The sequence below is a fragment of the Ursus arctos genome, unplaced genomic scaffold (assembly GCF_023065955.2).
Source record: "Ursus arctos isolate Adak ecotype North America unplaced genomic scaffold, UrsArc2.0 scaffold_2, whole genome shotgun sequence".
Lineage (NCBI taxonomy): Eukaryota > Metazoa > Chordata > Mammalia > Carnivora > Ursidae > Ursus > Ursus arctos.
This window is the reverse complement of record NW_026622874.1, coordinates 37683196-37702609: the sequence shown is the minus strand read 5'-3', so window position 1 is coordinate 37702609 and position 19414 is coordinate 37683196. Positions and strand designations below refer to the sequence as shown.

General features: G+C 52.8%; 1 protein-coding gene across 2 annotated transcripts in view; it reads left to right on the top strand.

Moving 5' to 3' along the window:
• The window catches only part of CACNA1S (calcium voltage-gated channel subunit alpha1 S), a 68719-nt gene that overhangs the window by 12775 nt on the left and 36530 nt on the right, over nt 1-19414 (top strand). For both annotated transcript variants that reach the window (XM_044377782.3, XM_044377783.3), the window contains exons 3-11: nt 4221-4360; nt 6332-6474; nt 6654-6806; nt 9111-9316; nt 10664-10767; nt 12802-12947; nt 13391-13472; nt 15390-15550; nt 18662-18887. In XM_044377782.3, the coding sequence (XP_044233717.2) occupies nt 4221-4360; nt 6332-6474; nt 6654-6806; nt 9111-9316; nt 10664-10767; nt 12802-12947; nt 13391-13472; nt 15390-15550; nt 18662-18887 (1361 nt within the window). The remainder of the gene's footprint in view (nt 1-4220; nt 4361-6331; nt 6475-6653; nt 6807-9110; nt 9317-10663; nt 10768-12801; nt 12948-13390; nt 13473-15389; nt 15551-18661; nt 18888-19414) is intronic.

Here is a 19414-nt window from a genome sequence, read left to right as displayed (position 1 = left end):
CCAAGGCCCCGCTCTCATGGAACGTCTATTCAGGCCGAGGGAAAGAGTTAAAAGAGAGAAAGAGTTATATGGTGCACTATGTGATGATCCTTGCTAAAAAGGAAAACAGAGCAGGATAAGGAGATAGAGAGGGGCGGGGGGCGAGGGGCATCAGGTGCACCTCGGTGATACGGCGGCATTCGAATTAGGATCCAAAAGAAAGAGGCAGAAAGTCAAGAGGTTATCTGGGAAGAACATTTCGGGCAGGGAACAGCAGGGGTAAAGCCCTGAGCTCAGCACATTTTCATCTGGGTAGGGGGGAGCACATACTTGTAGAGGCAGGGAATCAGAAACCCTGGTGGGGGTGGGGGTCCAACCCCAAAACCTCCCCCACCCACCACCACCAGAGACTCCCTTCTGCGCGGGGAGATCCTTGCCCCTATACCTGAATACCACTCCTGAGGGGGGAAAGGACATCTCTCCGGTCTACGCGGCAGAAAAACCTTGGAGAATCCACAGTGGAGAACACACAGTCTCAAGAGGGCTGCGGTCTGGTGAAAGGCAGTGAAGAACAGCATAGTGTTACAGGGGAGGTGAGGACACTCAGGACTTACTCTCCTTGTGCGGGGTCAGAAGGACCTTCTTAGATCACAGGCCTTGCTTGGGTGACAGGTCGCAGGTGAGGGGCTGCCGTAAGCAAACCCACGGAAGCTGAGGAGAGCTAGGGGACCTGAATGTCATTCCACGTGACTAGTGGGGAGCGAGCAGGCCACGGGTGAGCCAGGGGGTCAGCAGGGCTCGTGTCATGGAGGGCCTTGCATGCCACGGGAATTCATTTGCATTTTTTCTGGGAAGCAGTCTGGGGCCGTTGGAGAATGCAGGCCGGCGGCTGGTCAGATCTCTGTAGAGAGGGGACCAGGGTGGCAGAGGGCAGCAGGCTGGGCAAGCTGGGAGAGCAAGCAAGACCAGAGCTGTGCAGGAGCAGGGAGGAGATGGATCCAGAACCGTCAGGAAATAAAAGGTCTGGACTTGGTGGGTGTTGGGATCCAGGGAAGCGTGATGGGAAGGGCCCAGAAGGACCCTGGGTTCCCGGCTTGGGCATCTCGGTGCCATTGACTGAGACAGGGACAAAGGAGGGAGAGCAAGTTCAGGGGCACGAGGAGCTCAGCTTTAAGCATGTTGAATTCAAGGTGGGACAGAGCCAAGACTGGGTGAGCCACCCGCAGACATGACCTCAGACAACAGTTCTGCGGAAACCGCGAGAACAGGGCGGACGCAGAGAACAGACATCCACGAGGGGCCCAGGTCTCTCATCAGAATAGCTGTGATTTGCTGAGTGTTTGGAACTTGCGAGGCCATTGTAGGCCCTTCCCTGCAGGATGCCGTTTATCCCTCACAGTGACCCTCCCGGGTAGTGGGCTCATCTCAGTTTTACAAGTGAGGAAGCCGAGATTCACAGAGGTTGGGAGCTTGTCCACAGGAACGGGGCTGATGGGAAACTATATGCCGCATCCTGCTGCCTCCCCCCCTGCGTTGGCGGCCTCTCAAGGGGGTGCTGAAGGGGCCTGGGGGGTTTAGGGAAGGTCGATGACTTTGATCTTAGGGAAAGCGAGCCGGGCCTTGCCTGCTGCCTCCCGGCCGGCATTGAATAAATATCGGTGGCTGGAATGTGCGTCACTCCTCTGTGAGACTGAGCCCCGGCTGGCGGGGCCACGGGGCAACCCAGTGTGACACGGATAGCACTGTCCCAAAACTCAAGAAGGGACATATCCTGCCTGCGTCTCCTCCTGGCTGAGGCCCCGGTTACGTGCACACACGGGGCTCCTGTGGAAGCACATTAGAGGCCCAGGTGCTCCAGGACCGGGCCGGGGCTGCCGTAGGGAGAGCTGCGCCTCGGAGCCAACAGGCTGTGGAAGCCGAGTGACCCCGTGTGAGGCCCGCGGCCCTCGACCAGCAGCCTCAGGGTCTGGCGGCGGCTGGACAGGCAGTGGCAGGTGCGGGCAGCTCTCCGGTGGACGTGGCTGGCCGCCCAGCCTGTGAGCACTTTGCCTATTTTGGGCCCTGTTTTCCCTCCCCTCAACCCCACTTCAACTGTCTTGCCCCTGGGGTTGCAGCCACTTAAAAATGTAAATGCTGACTTGACTTCACCCTCCTCCCTACACCCTTCCCTCGCCAGCGTGCCTGACTCCCAGGAAGCCTGCCCGGCACAGGAACGGAAGGACCCAGCCCATTCCAAGGAGCCCCCGCATGCTCGCCCCCCACTCCACCTCAGCAGGGAGCTGGCCAGACTGCCCTTTGCTGCTCTTCAGGGAGAGAGGTGGCCCATGATTCCCACCTCATGTTCAGTTAAACACAATTCCTATGAAGAGCCCACTGGGGCGCCTGGGCGGCTCAGTCGTTCAAGCGTCCGACTCTTGGCTTTGGCTCAGGTCATGATCCTGACCCCAGGTCTTGCGATTGAGCCCCATGGCAGGCAGGCTCCTCACTCAGCGGGGAGTTGGCTTGAGGATTCTCTCCCTCTCCCTCTGCCCCTCGCCCTGCTCATGCTCACTTTCTCTCTCTCTCACAAATAAATAAATAAATCTTAAAACAAACAAGCAAAGCAAAACAGGGCCGCTAGTAGGATGGTTTGCATTTAAACATACATTCTCTGGAAAGAGAAGGAAGCTTTGGGATTACAAACTGGTGGGAGGAATTAGGGGTGAGGTTAAGGAAAGTAGGCTCAGTCCCTTTGTGCCTCAGTTTTTCTCTCTCTATAGAAGGGGAAATTACACTCTCAGGAAAAATCTCTGAATGACAAGGTGGGAGGCCCCTAGGACCATATCCATACCAACGGGCCATTCGGCAACCTCTTCCCTTGCTTCCCACACTTACCACTTGGAAGTAAAAATAAATTCTCTTCCAAATCATTAATAGGGTGGCTCGTCTCCTGACCTGGCTCCATCCAGAAGGAAGGAACTTTGAATTCATAGTATGAGTTATGCCTCCATAGTGTGCTGATGGAGAAGCTCTGGTGGGGGGAGTGCTTTCCTGGGGGTGGGTGTTGGTGACTAATGGTAAGAGCAGGCTTGGGGTGAGGCACAGCCCCCCTCATTGGTCAGCTCCAGAGGGCCAGCCAGCTTCTCTCTACATGCCTCCCGGGGCCATGCTGTGCTGCCAGTCCCACCAGCGGTGGGCTGGGTGGACACCCCCTCGGGAGACTGTGCTTATCTGGGGAGCCCCGGAGGGGTGGGGCACAGGGCTCTTGGAAGCCCCCAGACCAGGGTTTGGACGGCTGCAAGGAGAGCAGCTTCAGCCCAGAGTCTTGGCAGAAGCGACTCTGCCTTCTCGTTTAGAAATAGCTCTCCTGGGCCCCGAGGAGGGGGATGGGTGCCCGGGCCCAGGATGGGGTCACTGAGAGGATCAGAGGATCAGGCTCCAGGAGCAGAAACCGGAGGGGTCAGCAAGGCCTTCTGGAGGGCGGCGCTGAACTCAGACCTCCACCTCTTACCCGCAGGGCCTCCTTCCTACCCAGTGTGCTCGTTCCCCTCACCCTGAGTGACAGCGGGGGTGCCCTTTAAGTGGCCGCCCACAGACAGCTGGTGTGGGGCGGCAGGACACGCAGGGGAGGTTACAGAAAAATCAGACCCTGGTAGGATCCGCCAGAGAGGGCCATCTGGGGTCCTGAGAAACGCTCCCCACCCCCCCACCGCCGCCGCGCCCACCATCGGTCCTCAGGATGGTGCGAGAAGAAAGATGCCCAAACCAGAAACTGCCTGGAGGCCTTCCCTTTAAGGGCTGTCCAGACCATCCATTTATTCCTCCAATTCTAGGCCCGGGAAGAAGTGTAATGAAAGAAATGAACAAAAATCCTCACACTTTATGGAGTTTGTATTGAAGTGGGTGAGATAGGAAATGAACAAGATAAAAATATAGAGGGTATTTTTAGCTAGGAAAAAGTGCTAAGAAGACAAACTAAAAAAGACAAGAGGAACAGAAAATGTCAGAGGTACTTGTTGTCCAGGAAAGGCCAGGGTGAGGGATGACTTTTGAGTAAAGACCTGTAGGAAGGGAGGGAGCTGGCAGTGTGAGGATGTATGGTGGTGATGTGGGGGATGGGGGTCGAGGAATTCCAGGCAGAGGCAAATGTCCTGAGGCCGGGGCATCTGAGGAACAGTATCCTTGGAGGGGAAGAGTCAGGGTGGCTCAAGGGCGCATTCAGGATGCACAGAAGAGTGTTGTGACTCTGTTTGCTTCCACAGGAGAAACTGGAGTATTTCTTCCTCATTGTTTTCTCGATTGAAGCCGCCATGAAGATCATTGCCTACGGCTTCCTATTCCACCAGGATGCCTATCTGCGCAGCGGCTGGAATGTGCTAGACTTCATCATTGTCTTCCTGGGGTGAGGCCCCAGTGTGGGGGGTTGGGGTTTGAGGTCGGGGGGCTCTCTGAGGCCACTGTGCCCACCACCACCACCAGCATCCCAGAGGCAGGATGGAACCCCAGCACTGTGCCATGGGGCAGCCTCTGGAAGCCCAGCCCGAGCAGAGATGCGGCCAGTGTTGGGGGAGGGTGAAGCATGGCCCCGCCAGCTCACACCCCTTCCCCAGCTAGGCACTCTACGTTCCTTTATTCTTCTCGCATCACGCACAACTGGAAATGGCGTACGTGGTGTCAGCAGTTTCTGGATATTTATAATTTCTCAACCTTTATCATCTATTCATTTCTTCCATGCTCCTATACTAAGTACCTGTTATTTGGGTTCCAAAGATGGACATTTAGGAACCTGTACGCGTCGGCTAGGGCGGCCGTGACGAAGTCCCACAGACGGGGGTGGGGGGGTCACGCAACAGCGATTTGTTTTCTCACAGTTCTGGAGGCTGGAGGTCGGAGATGAAGGTGTTACCGGGTTTGGTTTCTCCTGTGGCCTGGGACTGTGGATGGCCCCCTCCTCCCTGGGAGCACGTGGTCTTTCCTCTCTGTGCGCGCTCCCCCGGGGGCCTCTTTACGTGTCCAGATTTCCTCTTCTTCCAACAACACCAGTGAGACTACATTGGGGTCGACCCTCATAGACTCATTTAACTTAACTCTTTAAAAAGGCCCTGTCTCCAAATAAAGCCGCATTCTGAGGTACTGAAGGTTAGGGCTTCAATATACGAATTAAGGGGGCACACCATTCAGTCCATACGTAACAACCCCCATTGTAACAGGAGCATTTATCAAGCCCTTACTATGTGTTTGACGTGTAACATCTCATTTAGGGTCTTCGAGCATCTCAGGTTTCCCATTTAAGGAGGCTAAGGCTCAGAGAGGTCAAGCAACCGGCCCTCGGTCACAGAGCTGGCCAGCGGCAGTGCCAGGATGCAAACCAAGACGATCTTGGCTCCAGAGGCTATTATTTAACCACAACGCTGCCTTTCAATTCAATAAACGTGATGTTGACTATTTACTAATTACGCTGTGCTGCGTTAGGCACCCTGGGGACACAGAATTCCGTGCATCAGCCTCTACTCTTAATTGGGCTGCCTTGGTGGGAGGCCAAGACGGACGTCCACGGAATAATAGAGTGTCGGAAAACAATACCACACAGTGCGCCATTGTTCGACACGGCAGAGTGTCCCAGGGGTTCGTTGTCAAAGGGAGGATTCATAAAGAAGGGTTGGAGATGGACTTCAAAGGATAACAAGATTTTGAGTAAATCGAGAGGAGGAACAGACGAGCAGGGAAGAAAATCAAAGGGCATTGTCGGGAAGTGCAGCGTGGGGAACGCTCCCGGGGAGACCTAGCTTCCGGCTTTCTCCTCTGGGTCCCCACGGAGGGCACCGCTGCTGCTGACCTTTAGCCCACCGTGGGGTGCACTCAGCTCCCAGGCTGGGGACCATGAGTGCCTGTGGCCCATGGACCTCAACCCCCTTCGGCGCCCAAGTAGGCATCTCAGATGGATCCTGTACTCTTTTCCTGGCCTCAGAATGTTTTCTTTTTTTTTTTTTAAAGATTTTATTTATTTATTCGACAGAGATAGAGACAGCCAGCGAGAGAGGGAACACAAGCAGGGGGAGTGGGAGAGAAAGAAGCAGGCTCATAGCAGAAGAGCCTGATGTGGGGCTCGATCCCATAACGCCGGGATCACGCCCTGAGCCGAAGGCAGACTCTTAACCGCTGTGCCACCCAGGTGCCCCCTCAGAATGTTTTCTAATAAAATTTTCCAGACAGGCATCCCCAGATCCCGGTTAGCGGTTGATGGGTGTTGTCACCTCTCCCTTAGGCCTTTCCGCAGATCCCCTGAGCACAGATGGGATACGGGGTCCCAGAGCCATGGAACAGGGGCTTATCTGACCACAGGACCCTCTTCTCTCCCTCTTCTCCATTCTAGGGTTTTCACCGTGATTCTGGAACAGGTTAATGTCATCCAAAGCAACACAGCCCCGATGAGCAGCAAAGGGGCTGGTCTGGACGTCAAGGCCCTGAGAGCCTTCCGCGTGCTCAGACCCCTCCGGCTGGTGTCAGGGGTGCCGAGTGGGTGCCAGTGCCCCTGCGGACACCCTTCCTCCTCTCCCAACCCGTTCCCCTGCCCGGCTCTGGGTCCCCCCCTACCTTGGTGTCCCAGAGGCTTCCCAGGATATAGAGAGAGGGAGGGCCAGGAGCCCAAGAGGGGAGATGACCCCCCTTTTCTCCTCCCTTCTCACCCTCTGCAGGCCTGCAGGTGGTCCTCAATTCCATCTTCAAGGCCATGCTGCCCCTGTTCCACATCGCCCTGCTCGTCCTCTTCATGGTCATCATCTATGCCATCATCGGGCTGGAGCTCTTCAAGGGCAAGATGCATAAGACCTGCTACTTCATTGGGACAGGTGAGCTCCCAGGGGACTGGGGAGGTGGGAGTGGCCCTAGTGCAACTCAGAAGGGACAGCCACCTCAGCCGTGAAGAACCCCCGGAACTCGGTTATTGCTTCCCACACCTGTTACCCTGAGGAATGGACAAGGGAAATTGGAGGAAGGACAGGGTCAGTGATCAGGGCAAGTGGGCCGAGGCCTGGGCCACAGCGCGCTCCAACGCACTCCCACCCCAGATCAGTGTGGTAGCTTTGGGCTTTCTGGGCCAGCTATGGATTGAGATGCAGCCTCAGGACAAGCCTGAATTTCTATTTGTACTTTTCTTTGCAGCCATTGTTTTAGCTTTAATCTGAGCAGCCCCTCAGAGCAGGGGCCCGCAGAGCCGTGTTTGCAGGGGATCTCAAGAAAGCACCCGAGAGCCGAAGGGCCATTTGTAGGGTCATCAGAGATAACATATCTTGAGGCCCGAATGAACTTGAGCCAAGGCTTCCAAACCAGCTGTTCCCAAACTGTTTGCCCCAGGACTCTTTATGCTCTTAAAAATTATTAAGGACCCCAAAGAGCTGTTGTTGATACAGATTTTATGCATTGATATTCATTGATATTCATCGATAAGAAAATGAGGAAAATGTCGTAATATTAATTCAGTAATCATTTTAAAAGAACAGTGATAAGCCCATTACTTATGAACATATATATCTTATGAAAAATAACTATATTTTCCCAAACCAAGAACATTTAGTGAGAAGAAAGGTCCTGTCTTACATCTTGTCTAAAACTCTTTAATGCCTTGGCCTGAAAGAATCTCCTGGATTCTCACAGCTACTTTTGTGTTCAGTCTGTTGTGAAATCACACGTCATGTAGAGAAAACTCCACTCTGCATTCGTTGAAAGATAGGGAGATGAAATAATGTCTTGGCATTCTTACAAGAATAATTTTGACCTGGGGCACCTGGGTGGCTCAGTCAGTTAAGCGTCTGCCTTAGGCTCAGGTCATGATCCCAGGGTCCTGGGATTGAGTCCTGCATCAGGCTCCCTGTCCCTGAAACGGTGTGGGTTCCACTCTCCAAGACTCGGTGCTGGCAGTGTCCGTCTGTCTCGGTCGGAGCCTAGCTTCTACCAGGGTCCACAGGAACTGGACGCGGCACAAGAAAGAGATGACTTCTATTAGGACAATCCCTCCCACCAAAAGCCCAGAATCTAACTCACCAGAATAGTCCAGGATGGACAAGACTGCCAAGATCTACAGTGTCTCAGGAGACTCCTCACTTCCCCAGGCCCACTGACAAAGAGACAGGCAACACAAGGTCCAAATGCAAGTCAAGATGGTGAACTCTGATAGAGCTTTTGGTGGTTCCATTCCTAGTCCCCTCCCGGTTCGGCCTCTTCCTATTCCTGTAAAAATCAATGTCCTATAATGAGCATTATCCAGGCAGAGAGGAGGAGGCTTTCTATTACAACCTTCAAACCAAACTTGGAGGTCTCATCTGGTGTTCTCATGAGTTCTTGACCAGTGTTGGCCAGCAGTGCTCAAGAACCTTTCTGGGATGGGAGCTGCCTGACTTGAGGGGTCAGGGACCCACTCAGAGCTCAGAACTCATCAGTGTTCTCCTCTCCCATCTCCAGAAGACTGAGCCAACATGGTCAATATGGGTAAGGTCAGGCATTCCAGCTCTGATGAGCTAATTGAATCTCTGATCACAATAGGAGACTAAAACATCCTGAGATAAAAGGGGATCCAGGATGTCATCCAAACTGAAGGATTTTAGAGACAAGAAGAGCACCATCCAGGGACACGGAGGGGACTGCAGCCTGTTGGGAACGGCTGCTAAGAGCCAACCCCCACCCCTAGAGCTTCACGTCTCGTGCAGCTCATCTCAGTCCCGCTGGGACATCTCCATGTCAGCTCCCAGAAAGAACTCAAGTCAGAACATGGTGGCCCCACCCCACACCTCCACCCCAGCCACACAGCTGCCTCCTTTTTTAAAGCTCTGTGGGTAGACATGACGTTCACGTTACGCCTGCGAACGTAATAGGTGGCACTTCCTAGGAAAGCAATCCTCGAAGCCAAGCCTCCAATGAGCCCCTGGGGCCTGAGATACCGTCCCTGCTGGTATCTACAGGCATGTAGATACCCGCTGCAGGCCCGTGGCCCCAAGCAGTCCTCCTCCTCCAGCGCCATATGCTCCCCGGGGAGCACTCCTTCGCGCTTCCAGCTGAGTGTGTTCTAGACGTATTCCTCAGTGATTGCAGACTACTCTTCTCTCATTCTTGTCCACCTACGCCTCTTATCTGATGCTCACACTGCCTTCTGCCATCAGATATCGTGGCCACCGTGGAGAACGAGAAGCCCTCGCCCTGCGCCAGGACGGGCTCTGGGCGTCCATGCACCATCAATGGCAGCGAGTGTCGGGGTGGCTGGCCGGGGCCCAACCATGGCATCACCCACTTTGACAACTTCGGCTTCTCCATGCTCACCGTGTACCAGTGCATCACCATGGAGGGGTGGACCGATGTCCTCTACTGGGTGGGTCGGCCCCACGGAGGCAGAGCCCCCGCCCTTCATCCACAGGCTCACCAGGGGAGGAGGTGGGGCCTGATGGTGTCCTCTAGTCCTTCTCACCCCTCCCTGGGAAGCCTACACAGGGGGCATGGCCCCCTTCTTGTCCCTAGCTGTGTGTGTGTCTCAGCAGCAGTCCCCGAGGTACAACCTGTCTGTGCAGGACCTAAGAAGGGGCTGAGGAACGGAAACCAGGAATCCATGGGTTCTGGTCTCGATCTCCAACTTTTACCAAAGCCTGCCCACGAGTGCCTCTTTCCTGATGACCTAGGATGTCAGATTTCCCGAGGGATGAAGGCCCTTGAGTCTCTTTTTGCCCCTGGGCAAGGCTATTTTCCGATATCAATATTAGTAGGTATCAGTTTCCTCGTCTAGAAAATAAAAATACTACCTACATCATAGGGTAGTTATGATGGTTACTAGGCAGATAAACTGAATTACAGCAGTGCCAGCAACATGGTCAATGCCATTTTAGTTTTCTTGTTGGAATATATTTGTTTGCTATTATCCGGAGCTAGGTTGCATTTCTTATTTAATCCTCCAACCATGGAAGGCATTTTTCCCACTTTACAGATGAGTAAACTGAGGCTCAGAGAGATTCAGTAACTTGCCCGCAGTTATGGAGCCGGTGAGCAATAGATCCAAGAATTGAACTCTCATCCATCTGGCTCCGATCCCAGAACTCTTAACCACAACGTGACCCTGCCTGTCGAAGGAAAGGTTGTCAAACTGTCAGATGCTTTGCAAATAGAAAGGATTAGTACGAATAGTTCTTGTAAGCTCTTATTATGGGAGCAAATTATCAAACATTTCAAAGGCCTGTCACATGTGTTATTTCACCTCTACTACAAGTCTATGAGGGGCAAGCGCGTATCATCATCCCCGTGGACAGATGGGATAATGCTCAGAGATGTTAGGTGACTTGTCTAGGGTCACAGAGCTTGTTCATGAAGGAGCTGGCCAAGCTCAGTCCGAGACTTCTTAGTGTCTCTTCTACTTTGAAAAATCTTAGCTGTAAAGAAACCAACTGGAGAGAGAGTGTCTGAGAGACTCCCGCCAGGGAGGTGGATGGCTGGAGCGGGAAATGGTTCAGTCGTGTCTGGGCCAAATGGACATCAGCAAGGCTCCTTTTGAGAAGTCCTTCTAACTCCAGGTCCTGGGTCTTTGGAGGAGGGGAGAGAAGGTCCCCTCACTGGGCCCAGATGGCCTCTCTCCTTCTCCCCCAGGGTCAAGTAGAGCATGAGTGCCCTGAGTCCAGAAGGGGACCTAAGCCCTCAGGTCAGTGGATGGGACTCACACTTCTGTCTGGACCAGGTCAATGATGCCATCGGGAACGAGTGGCCCTGGATCTATTTTGTCACCCTCATTCTGCTGGGATCCTTCTTCATTCTCAACCTGGTGCTGGGTGTCCTGAGCGGGTAAGGAAGCTCACAGGCAGCTGGGAGAAGAGGGAAGAAGGGGAGAGGAAGGGGCGCCTGGGTGGCACAGTGGTTAAGCGTCTGCCTTCAGCTCAGGGCGTGATCCCGGCGTTACGGGATCGAGCCCCACATCAGGCTCCTCCACTATGAGCCTGCTTCTTCCTCTCCCACTCCCCCTGCTTGTGTTTCCTCTCTCGCTGGCTGTCTCTATCTCTGTCGAATAAATGAATAAAATCTTAAAAAAAAAGGGGGGGAGAGGAAAAGAGGGATGGAGGGTGAGAGGGAAAAGGGGCAGCTGGGGTGGGAGGAGGGGGAGGAGAGGAGAGAAGAAGGAAAAGAGCCAGAGGGAGAAGGAGAGTAGGGGTAGAGAAGGAAGAGGAACAAGACGAGGAGGAGGAACAAGGCAGGGAGACGTGGATTAGAACCTTTGCTTCTCCCCGTTGCCAAAGCACGCTCCCGGTTAGCAAGGGAGATATAGAAGATAAAGGTAGGAGCCCCTTAATTTTTAATTTTTCTCCCTTCTCCTCAAGCCTTCTCCCATCCTTCCTTCCTCTGTCCCTCTGCGTCCACACTCCCTCTGAGTGAAGCCCCCGAGATCCCAGCCTCCTGCCCCCGGATGTGCACGAGCTGATGCTTGGTGTTAGGAGTCAGTGTAGCCTTCAGGTGAGGCACACAGACTCTGGAGCTAGACCGCCCAAGCTTAAGTCCTTGCACTGCTGCTTGGTGGCTGTGTGACCTTTGCCTAATTACGTAACCTCTCTGTGCCTCCAGGTCCACATCTGTCAAATGGGAATAAATTCATAGTGTCATTGGGAGATTAAATGAGTTAATACATATAAAGTACTTAGAACGGAATCCAGCACATTTGGAGCGCTAAGTACCAACAGTCACGTTGGTTAATGAGAGAGGTTCTCTCTGTGACGGCTCCACCGGAGCCACAGTGGACAGCCTAGAAGTGACCGTCCGCTCCCTTCCCCGTTGCCATCACCCCACCCCAGAAGCTTCCCTCCAGGCATTGTGTAGACAGAATTCAGGGGGTCCATGAACTTTAATAAGAAAAATTTATCTTTCTTTTTTATCAACTCTAATTGAAGTTTCGTGTTTCCTTTCTTCAGGTGTGGAGACACCACGCCACGGTAGTGGTATTAGCTCTATGACTTGTCCCAGTAGAAACCACAGGTCCCATTACAATTGTTGCAAACAGTGCCTACACTCATGACTACTTTGAAACTATAATAGTTGTTAGGTCGGCAACTAGACCTTGCTACTTAATGAGTTAAAAACATATGTGGTACTTTATCACAATTTCTTTATATTTCAGTAACTGTATTTTAATATAATCGATTCCTTTGTGATGAGATGGTCTTATTTTGTGTATTTTACGACATGATTCTGAGGAGGGACCCATAGGTTTCATGGGACTATGCAAGGATCCACAGCACGAAAAGCTACAGGGGCCCTGCCCCCCACCCCAGGAGCCGGTACTGAGAGCTGAGGCGCTCACGTCACAAGCCCATGACTGTGCTCCCCCCCTTCACCCTGCTGAGTGGCCGAGGGCTGCCTCTGCTGGTCTGAAGACCCCTCGCTGGCCCTCAGGTCCCTTCCCTCCAGTGCTGCCACCTGGAACTCTCAGGAGAGTTCCCTCCAGGCCTTAGGTCTGTAAGCACAGCTACATTTCTACGATAGCTTCCAGGTCAGGGCAGCGCGGAAACTGTGAGAATCCGTGGCTGATTCTGTGAGGGCAATGGGCTGTCGTGTCGTTAACCCCTAATAACCAAGGTAACCCCAAGACGAGGTAGGATGAAATATCAGATGGGAGGAGCAGAGAGCAATGAGAAAGGCGGACCACATGGGTGGGGACGGCGAGGGGGTGTGAGAGGAGCTGCCCCTCCGTCACCTGGAAGGGCACCTGGGCCAGAAGGCAGGGGCGGACCCCGCCACAGAATGTGCTCTCTCTGTCCTGGGGAAGCTCAATCCTCCCCCACACCCTTTCTTTTTTCTCCTCCCTCCCCCGTCTCCCCTGTTCCACGGCAGCGAATTCACTAAGGAGCGGGAGAAGGCCAAGTCCAGGGGAACCTTCCAAAAGCTCCGGGAGAAGCAGCAGCTGGAGGAGGACCTCCGAGGCTACATGAGCTGGATCACGCAGGGCGAGGTCATGGACGTTGAGGACTTGAGAGAAGGTTCGGGCCCAAAGGCATGGTCGGCAGGCCCTCCCCACCCCTGAGCTGCCCCTCGCGGTCAGCCTCCGTTGGGAGCACTGAGTCAGGTAACCTCCTGCTGCGTGGGAGGCCCCTGGAGCAGGTGTAACGTTGCCATCTTGCAGGTAAGAGAACTCAGGCCCTTAGAGGGTGAGCGACTTGCCTAAAGCCTTACACCTGGAAATGATGGCAGCCAGGTGTGCCCAGGGCGCTTCCCGGAGTGCGAAGTACATGCCGCCCGTCCATAACCACCCCCCTGCAGGTGTGGGCTCTTTCTTGGGCCGGGAGCACACAGGGACCCAGGCCCGCCTAGATGCCACAGGTGTCTCCAGTCAATGGCCGCTTCCCCAGGTGTGCCCAGCCTAGGTGTGTCCAGCCCAGAGGGGCCCGGAAAGACTGGTCCACTCTTTCTCTCCTGTTCCCAGGGAAGCTGTCTTTGGATGAGGGAGGCTCCGACACAGAAAGCCTGTATGAAATCGAGGGCCTGAACAAAATCATCCAGTTCGTGTGAGTTTCCCCCCTTCTCCTCAGTCTTCCTAGCATCAGAACTCCCAGAGATAGGGAGTTAGAACCCATTTACTGCTACCCATTTACTGGGCTTTAGAGTCATGTTCCTGTCCCTTAGTGCAACCACAGGGCACTCGGCAGATGACCTAATTAGATGCTACCTCGGGAAGAAAGTGGGAGCCTGCCAGGAGGCAAGGAGAGAATTTGGCTGCTACCCTCTGATCAGAGTGGGGTAATTAGTCCTGGAAAGCTCTGCTTGGGAAAAGGGACGGTGTGAGCTGCAAAGAGGTAGCACTGAGAGCTTTGCAGGAAGGAGGCTGGCCGCCCCAGGAGTCTGCAGACAAGGGGAGGCTCCAGGCTCGAGTGCCTTTGTCTCAAGAGGAAGATGTGTGCGTTTGGTTGGCTGCTTCCTCTTACAAGTTCATACATCCTTGTGATTTTGAAAGGTCAAACAATAGAGAAATACATCAAAGAAAAGATGAAGGTCCCCACTACCCTTCAAAGAGGTAACCATGGTAACAGATGTGTATCCCTCCAAGACCTTTGCTATGCTTTTATCTCTCTTACACACACACACACACACACACACACACACACACCAGGTTTTTTGTTTTGTTTGGCTTTTTACATGATAGGGTTCTTTATGTTAACTGCTGTCACTACAGAGCCTAGAACAGTACCCAGCCTACAGGAGGTATTGCCAAATACTGGATGAATAAATGAATATAATATACATAGTATCTAGTAACTTATTTTCAACTTAAAATGATCTATTTAGGGCAATTTTATACATACACACATATCTTTTTTTTAAGACTTTAATTTTTTTTAGAGCAGTTTTAAGTTCATGGCAAAATTGAACAGAAGGTACAGAGATTTCTCATATCCTCCGGCCACCACACGTGCACAACCCATTAACCAACGTCTCCCACCAGAACGCTGTGGTTTACGTTGGGGCTCACTTTTGGTGCCGCCCACTCTGCGAGTTTGGGCAAATGTACAATGACATGGATTCATCCTTCTAACATCATTCAGAGTATTTTCACTGCCCTAAAAATCTTCTGTGCTCCGCCTACTCCTCCCTCCTCCCCCGACCCAGCAACTAACGACGGATCCTGTTATCGTTTCCATAGTTTTGCCTTTTCCAGAACGTCGTATATTTGGAATCATATAGTGTATGGCCTTTTCAGACTGGCTTCTTTCACTTACTGATAGATCTTTAAGTTTCCTCCATGCCTTTTCCGTGGCTGGATGGCTCACACACCTTTTTTGGTATATCTTTGGGTGTAAAGTATTCCACGGTCTGAATATGCCATAAAATATTAATCGTTGCAGGTTTTGGCAACACAAACAGGGCTGTAGAAACCATTGTGGATAAATAGGAACATTTCCACCAGGCAGATTCCTAGAAATGGAATTGCTGGGTCAAAGCGAATATAATTTTAAACCGTGGTCAATGCTGCCCAATGGTTCTCCAAAAAGACTGCCGTGACTGTGACAGTGCCCTTTCCACACACCCTCACCAACACCAGATACGATTAATCCATTACAGAATGGCTTTTATAATGAGTGAAATGGGGCCTCCAGTGTGCTTTAATTAAAATTACAGTGTGGGGAGCCCCCGTCATATGGCGGGCACTGTGCTAAACATTGTGTTAGCATTATCTCTAATTCCCTCTGAGGCTGGCATTGTTATTATTCTCCTTTGAAAAAGGAAGAACTTCGCTTAGTAAGAGGCAAGATTTTAAATCAGTCTGGCCCCGCAGCTGATGCCCTTAGCGTCTCCCGTGTGGCCGGAGGAGAGAGTGGGTGATCAGACGAAGTATGGCTGGAGTCTGTCTGAAAGCAATCCCAGAAAGGTGGGAGCTCAGAGGAAAGCAGCTCTTTGCCTCCATCCTCCCGTGTCTCCTCTCCCAGCCGCCACTGGAGGCAGTGGAACCGCATCTTTCGCTGGAAGTGCCATGATGTGATCAAGTCCAAAGTCTTCTATTGGCTGGTGATCCTGGTCGTGGCCCTCAACACCCTGTCTATCGCCTCAGAGCACCACAACCAGCCTCTGTGGCTGACCCACTTGCAAGGTGAGACAAAGCAGAGTGAAGCCGGGAGGAGGATAGATGTGGCCAATGGCCAAAGCCAGCCAGTAGCTCCTCGGGCTTGGCAGAAGACTTCAGGTGGATATTGACATTGTTTTCTAGAAATTGTAGGCTGGTAGTACTTTTTTCCCTCATGGCATCACCAGAGGCAATAACAGCAACTCATGGGGAAGCCCAGGTGTCTAGGTAAATGATTACATTTCGGATACCAAACATAAGGATTACCAGCAATCAAGAACTCCAAGCGTCCAAGTTCAAATTCTCCCAAAACAGCTTTCACCAACTGGTTATTGCATGCATACTGTATGTAAGGCATAGAAAAAGAACTCAGATGCAGAGAGAATGAATATGCTGCTCTCGCCCTCCAGGAGCGTACTTAGCCAGAGGGTAAGTAGCCGCTCATGAATAAAGTCAAGTCCATTTAGGGATGGCAACAATAGAGGCAAATACGAGGTAGCAAGAGAGGGATTACAGGGAAGGACTGTCGAGCTCCCTAGATCTTAAAGAATAAGTAGATGAGCCCCCCAGCACTCAAGGGGGGGAGGATTCCCACGGAAGGAAGAGCATGTGCCAAGACGTGAAGATAGAGAACAGTATGGTGAACTCAGGGAGCTGGAAGAACTTCCTGTGTGGCTGAGAGCAGCAGGAGGGGTGTTCATGCATAGAGGCCCTTAAACTCTTGAGTAAAATGTGGGGACTTTAAACTTCAGGTGATGGGAAGCTAATGAGAAGTTGTCAGCAGGAATATAACAGGATCAGACCTGAGTTTCTGGAAGATTCGCTTTGGTGGAAGTCAAGTCAGCCTCATCCCCGCGGTAGATGTTCTTCTGCATGTGGAGCTCTGAGCTGCGAAAAGGCAGAGGCTAAGAGAACAGGGAGTCCAGTCCCAACGCGGTGGACCAAACTAAGTGCCCTCCCCACGACAGACACATTGCCATGCTGCCTAAGTCATAATAACAATATTCCAAAGATAGGCAAGGAAGTCTCTAGATGGCAGAAATGAAGAAACCACTGAAAGCCAGAGCAGTGAGCTCATGAATTGATTTCCAGGAACATTCTAGACCTAGAGCTAAACCCTAAAAGGTGGCAGTTGGGTTCTTAATACCCATGCAGGGACAGAAGACAGGGCCCTCAGCCTGGGTGAGGTGAGGAACAGCACTGACCCCCTGCATAGAGCAGAGCCTAGGGCTGCCCCTACGTGAGGGAAGCAAAAATCTCACTGCATTGGGTCAGGGAAAGAAGGTGGAAGTTTATCCCTGCTGGAGGCTTTAGGAATAAGGAAAAACGTCTCAGGTGAAAAACTGAAATCCAATCTGTGCCCTATGTAAGTATGGGGTCCAATTTGCTCTGTTCCACATGGTGTAGGGATCCTAAGCTCGCACAGTAACATAAAAAACTAGTCACAGGCAAGTGAAACCCCTGCAGGGCCCAGCAGAAGTAAACATGAGCCACCCTTTAGGGATACTTCTCAACCCAAGGCATACAGAATTCCTGCAGGGAAAAGTGTTTCCCAAAGAAGAGCTCACAACAAAACAATCGCACCCCCAGTAAGGAAGAGGGCCACCCTGGGGAAGAGTTCTCAAGCACAAGCAACAGGAGTTATCAGCCCCAGGAGCTTGGGACAGCAGAACAGTACAAAAGACACTACGTATAAATGTTGACAAAGATAAAGGAAGGAATATAACTAGAAAAGAAGGCTGTCTTTTTCTATGGGAAAGAGATAGGAAAAATGCAACAGAGTGGGTACGTGCGTGCATTCATTGCCCCAATCTTCTTGAGAGCCCCTTGCCTGTGCCAAGCATTGCCAATGCAGCGTCAATGCCCGAATGTGGACAAGACATGAATGTTGCCCACCAAAAGGAGTCAGAGATTTGAGGTTCCTGGGCTATGCAGATAAATGGATGGTAGTGCCACTTTCTGAGATGGGGAAGGCAGTCAGTGCCTGGGTATATTTGGGGGTGGGGGAGGATGGGCAGTACTCACCCACTTAGTCTTGGGCATTGAACTTGAAGTACCTTTGAGATATCCCAGTGGAAACATCAAAGAGGCAGATGGAAGAACAGGTCTGGAACTCAGTGGGGAGGTCTGCGTTGAACAATTGAGATCTGGGAGTCACTGGCAGGGATGGCCATTGAGGCTGTAGTCTTAGAAGACATCCCCAGGTCACCGGAGGGTACTGTATACTAAAGGCGCAGCTCAAGGTCAGCGTCCAATGGTTAGGTAAAAACTGCAGCTGCAAAGGAAGCTTGGGAAAAACAGGAGAAGTAGAAGAAATCCAGAAGGATATGGCGTCACAGAAGCTAAGAAAAGGGGCTATTTGAAAAAGCAAGGCTGGTCCGTAGCGTCCAGTGCTCCTGGGAGGTCAGGGAAAAAGAGGGTTAAAATGCTCATTGGATTCAGTGACCTGGAAGTCATTGGTGACCCTGAGAGAGTTTGTTGGTGGAGTGATTGGGTGGACCCAGTTAGGTATGAGTTAGAGAGCCAGTGGGGCAGGGCAGGGTGGGAAGGGGTGAAGGGATCCAAGTAGATGATCCTCTGGGAAGTTTGGCTGTGATAGGGAGGGGAGAGCTGGGGCAGGAGCTATGGGGAAAATTCGAGAGACTTGGGCATTTAAAAATGGTGATGGAAGAATCCAGTTGAAAGGAGCAGTTAAACACAGGCAAGAAAAGGGATCATTGACAGTGGATTCCGTGAGGTGGGGGTCGGGGCGGGGGAGGCAAAGCATAGGTGGACAGGTTGGCTTTGATAGGTGGAGGGCCCCCTCCTCCAACAGGAGAGAAGGACGTGTACAGTAATGAGAGTGGGGCAGCGCTTACTTAACTTAAGTGAAATTAAAAGGAATTAAAGTCTTGTGTTACACATGGTAGGGCTTAGCCTTTGAGAAATTCACATCAGCGTTCCCTCCACGGGCAGACGGTGGCCAGGTTGTGCGGGTTCGGAGAGTGGAAAAGGGGTGAGGTTCTGGAAACACAGCGTGGGTGTTGGGGGAGGAGGGCTCGGCCAAGGCAGAGGCCCGGAGGCAGGGCTGGGAGAGAGAGAGAAAGTGAGAGAGAGAGCGAGCGAGCGCGATGCTGAGGCTGGGCCGCCCACCCGCAGACGTGGCCAACCGGGTGCTGCTGGCGCTCTTCACCATCGAGATGCTGATGAAGATGTACGGGCTGGGGCTGCGCCAGTACTTCATGTCCATCTTCAACCGCTTCGACTGCTTCGTGGTGTGCAGCGGCGTGCTGGAGCTCCTGCTCGTGGAGTCGGGCGCCATGAGCCCACTGGGCATCTCCGTGCTGCGCTGCATCCGCCTCCTTAGGCTCTTCAAGATCACCAAGTGAGCGGCCGCTGGGTGTGGCTGGGGGGCAAGGCGGGGGGCAAGATCACCAAGTGAGCGCGGGGCGGGGGGGGGCAGATCACCAAGTGAGCGCGGGGCGGGGGGGCAGATCACCAAGTGAGCGCGGGGCGGGGGGAGGGGGGGGCAGATCACCAAGTGAGCACCGGGCAGGGGCGGCTCGGGATGGAGGGGAGCAAGCGGACAGCGCGCCTGGTCTGGTGCGCAAGGCCTCATTCCCATGGTCTGGGGTCTGGGTGAGTTCACGTGTGGCCCCTTGCCCAGGACTTCCCTCCCTCCTAGAAAAAAATGACTTTCCCCTTTCGACCTCATTCCTTTATTCCACCCCCTTCCCTGTTACCCTCTCGTGGCAGGGCAGGGATGTAGGGGGGGCATGGAGAGGAGGGAGGAAAGAGGGCAAGAAGAGCATGGGAGAGGGTGGCAGGAGAAGAAGATGAGAGGAAAGGAGAAGCAGGGAAAGGGGATGGAAATGAGGAGGGAGAAAAAAGAAAAAGGAGGGAGGGAGCACG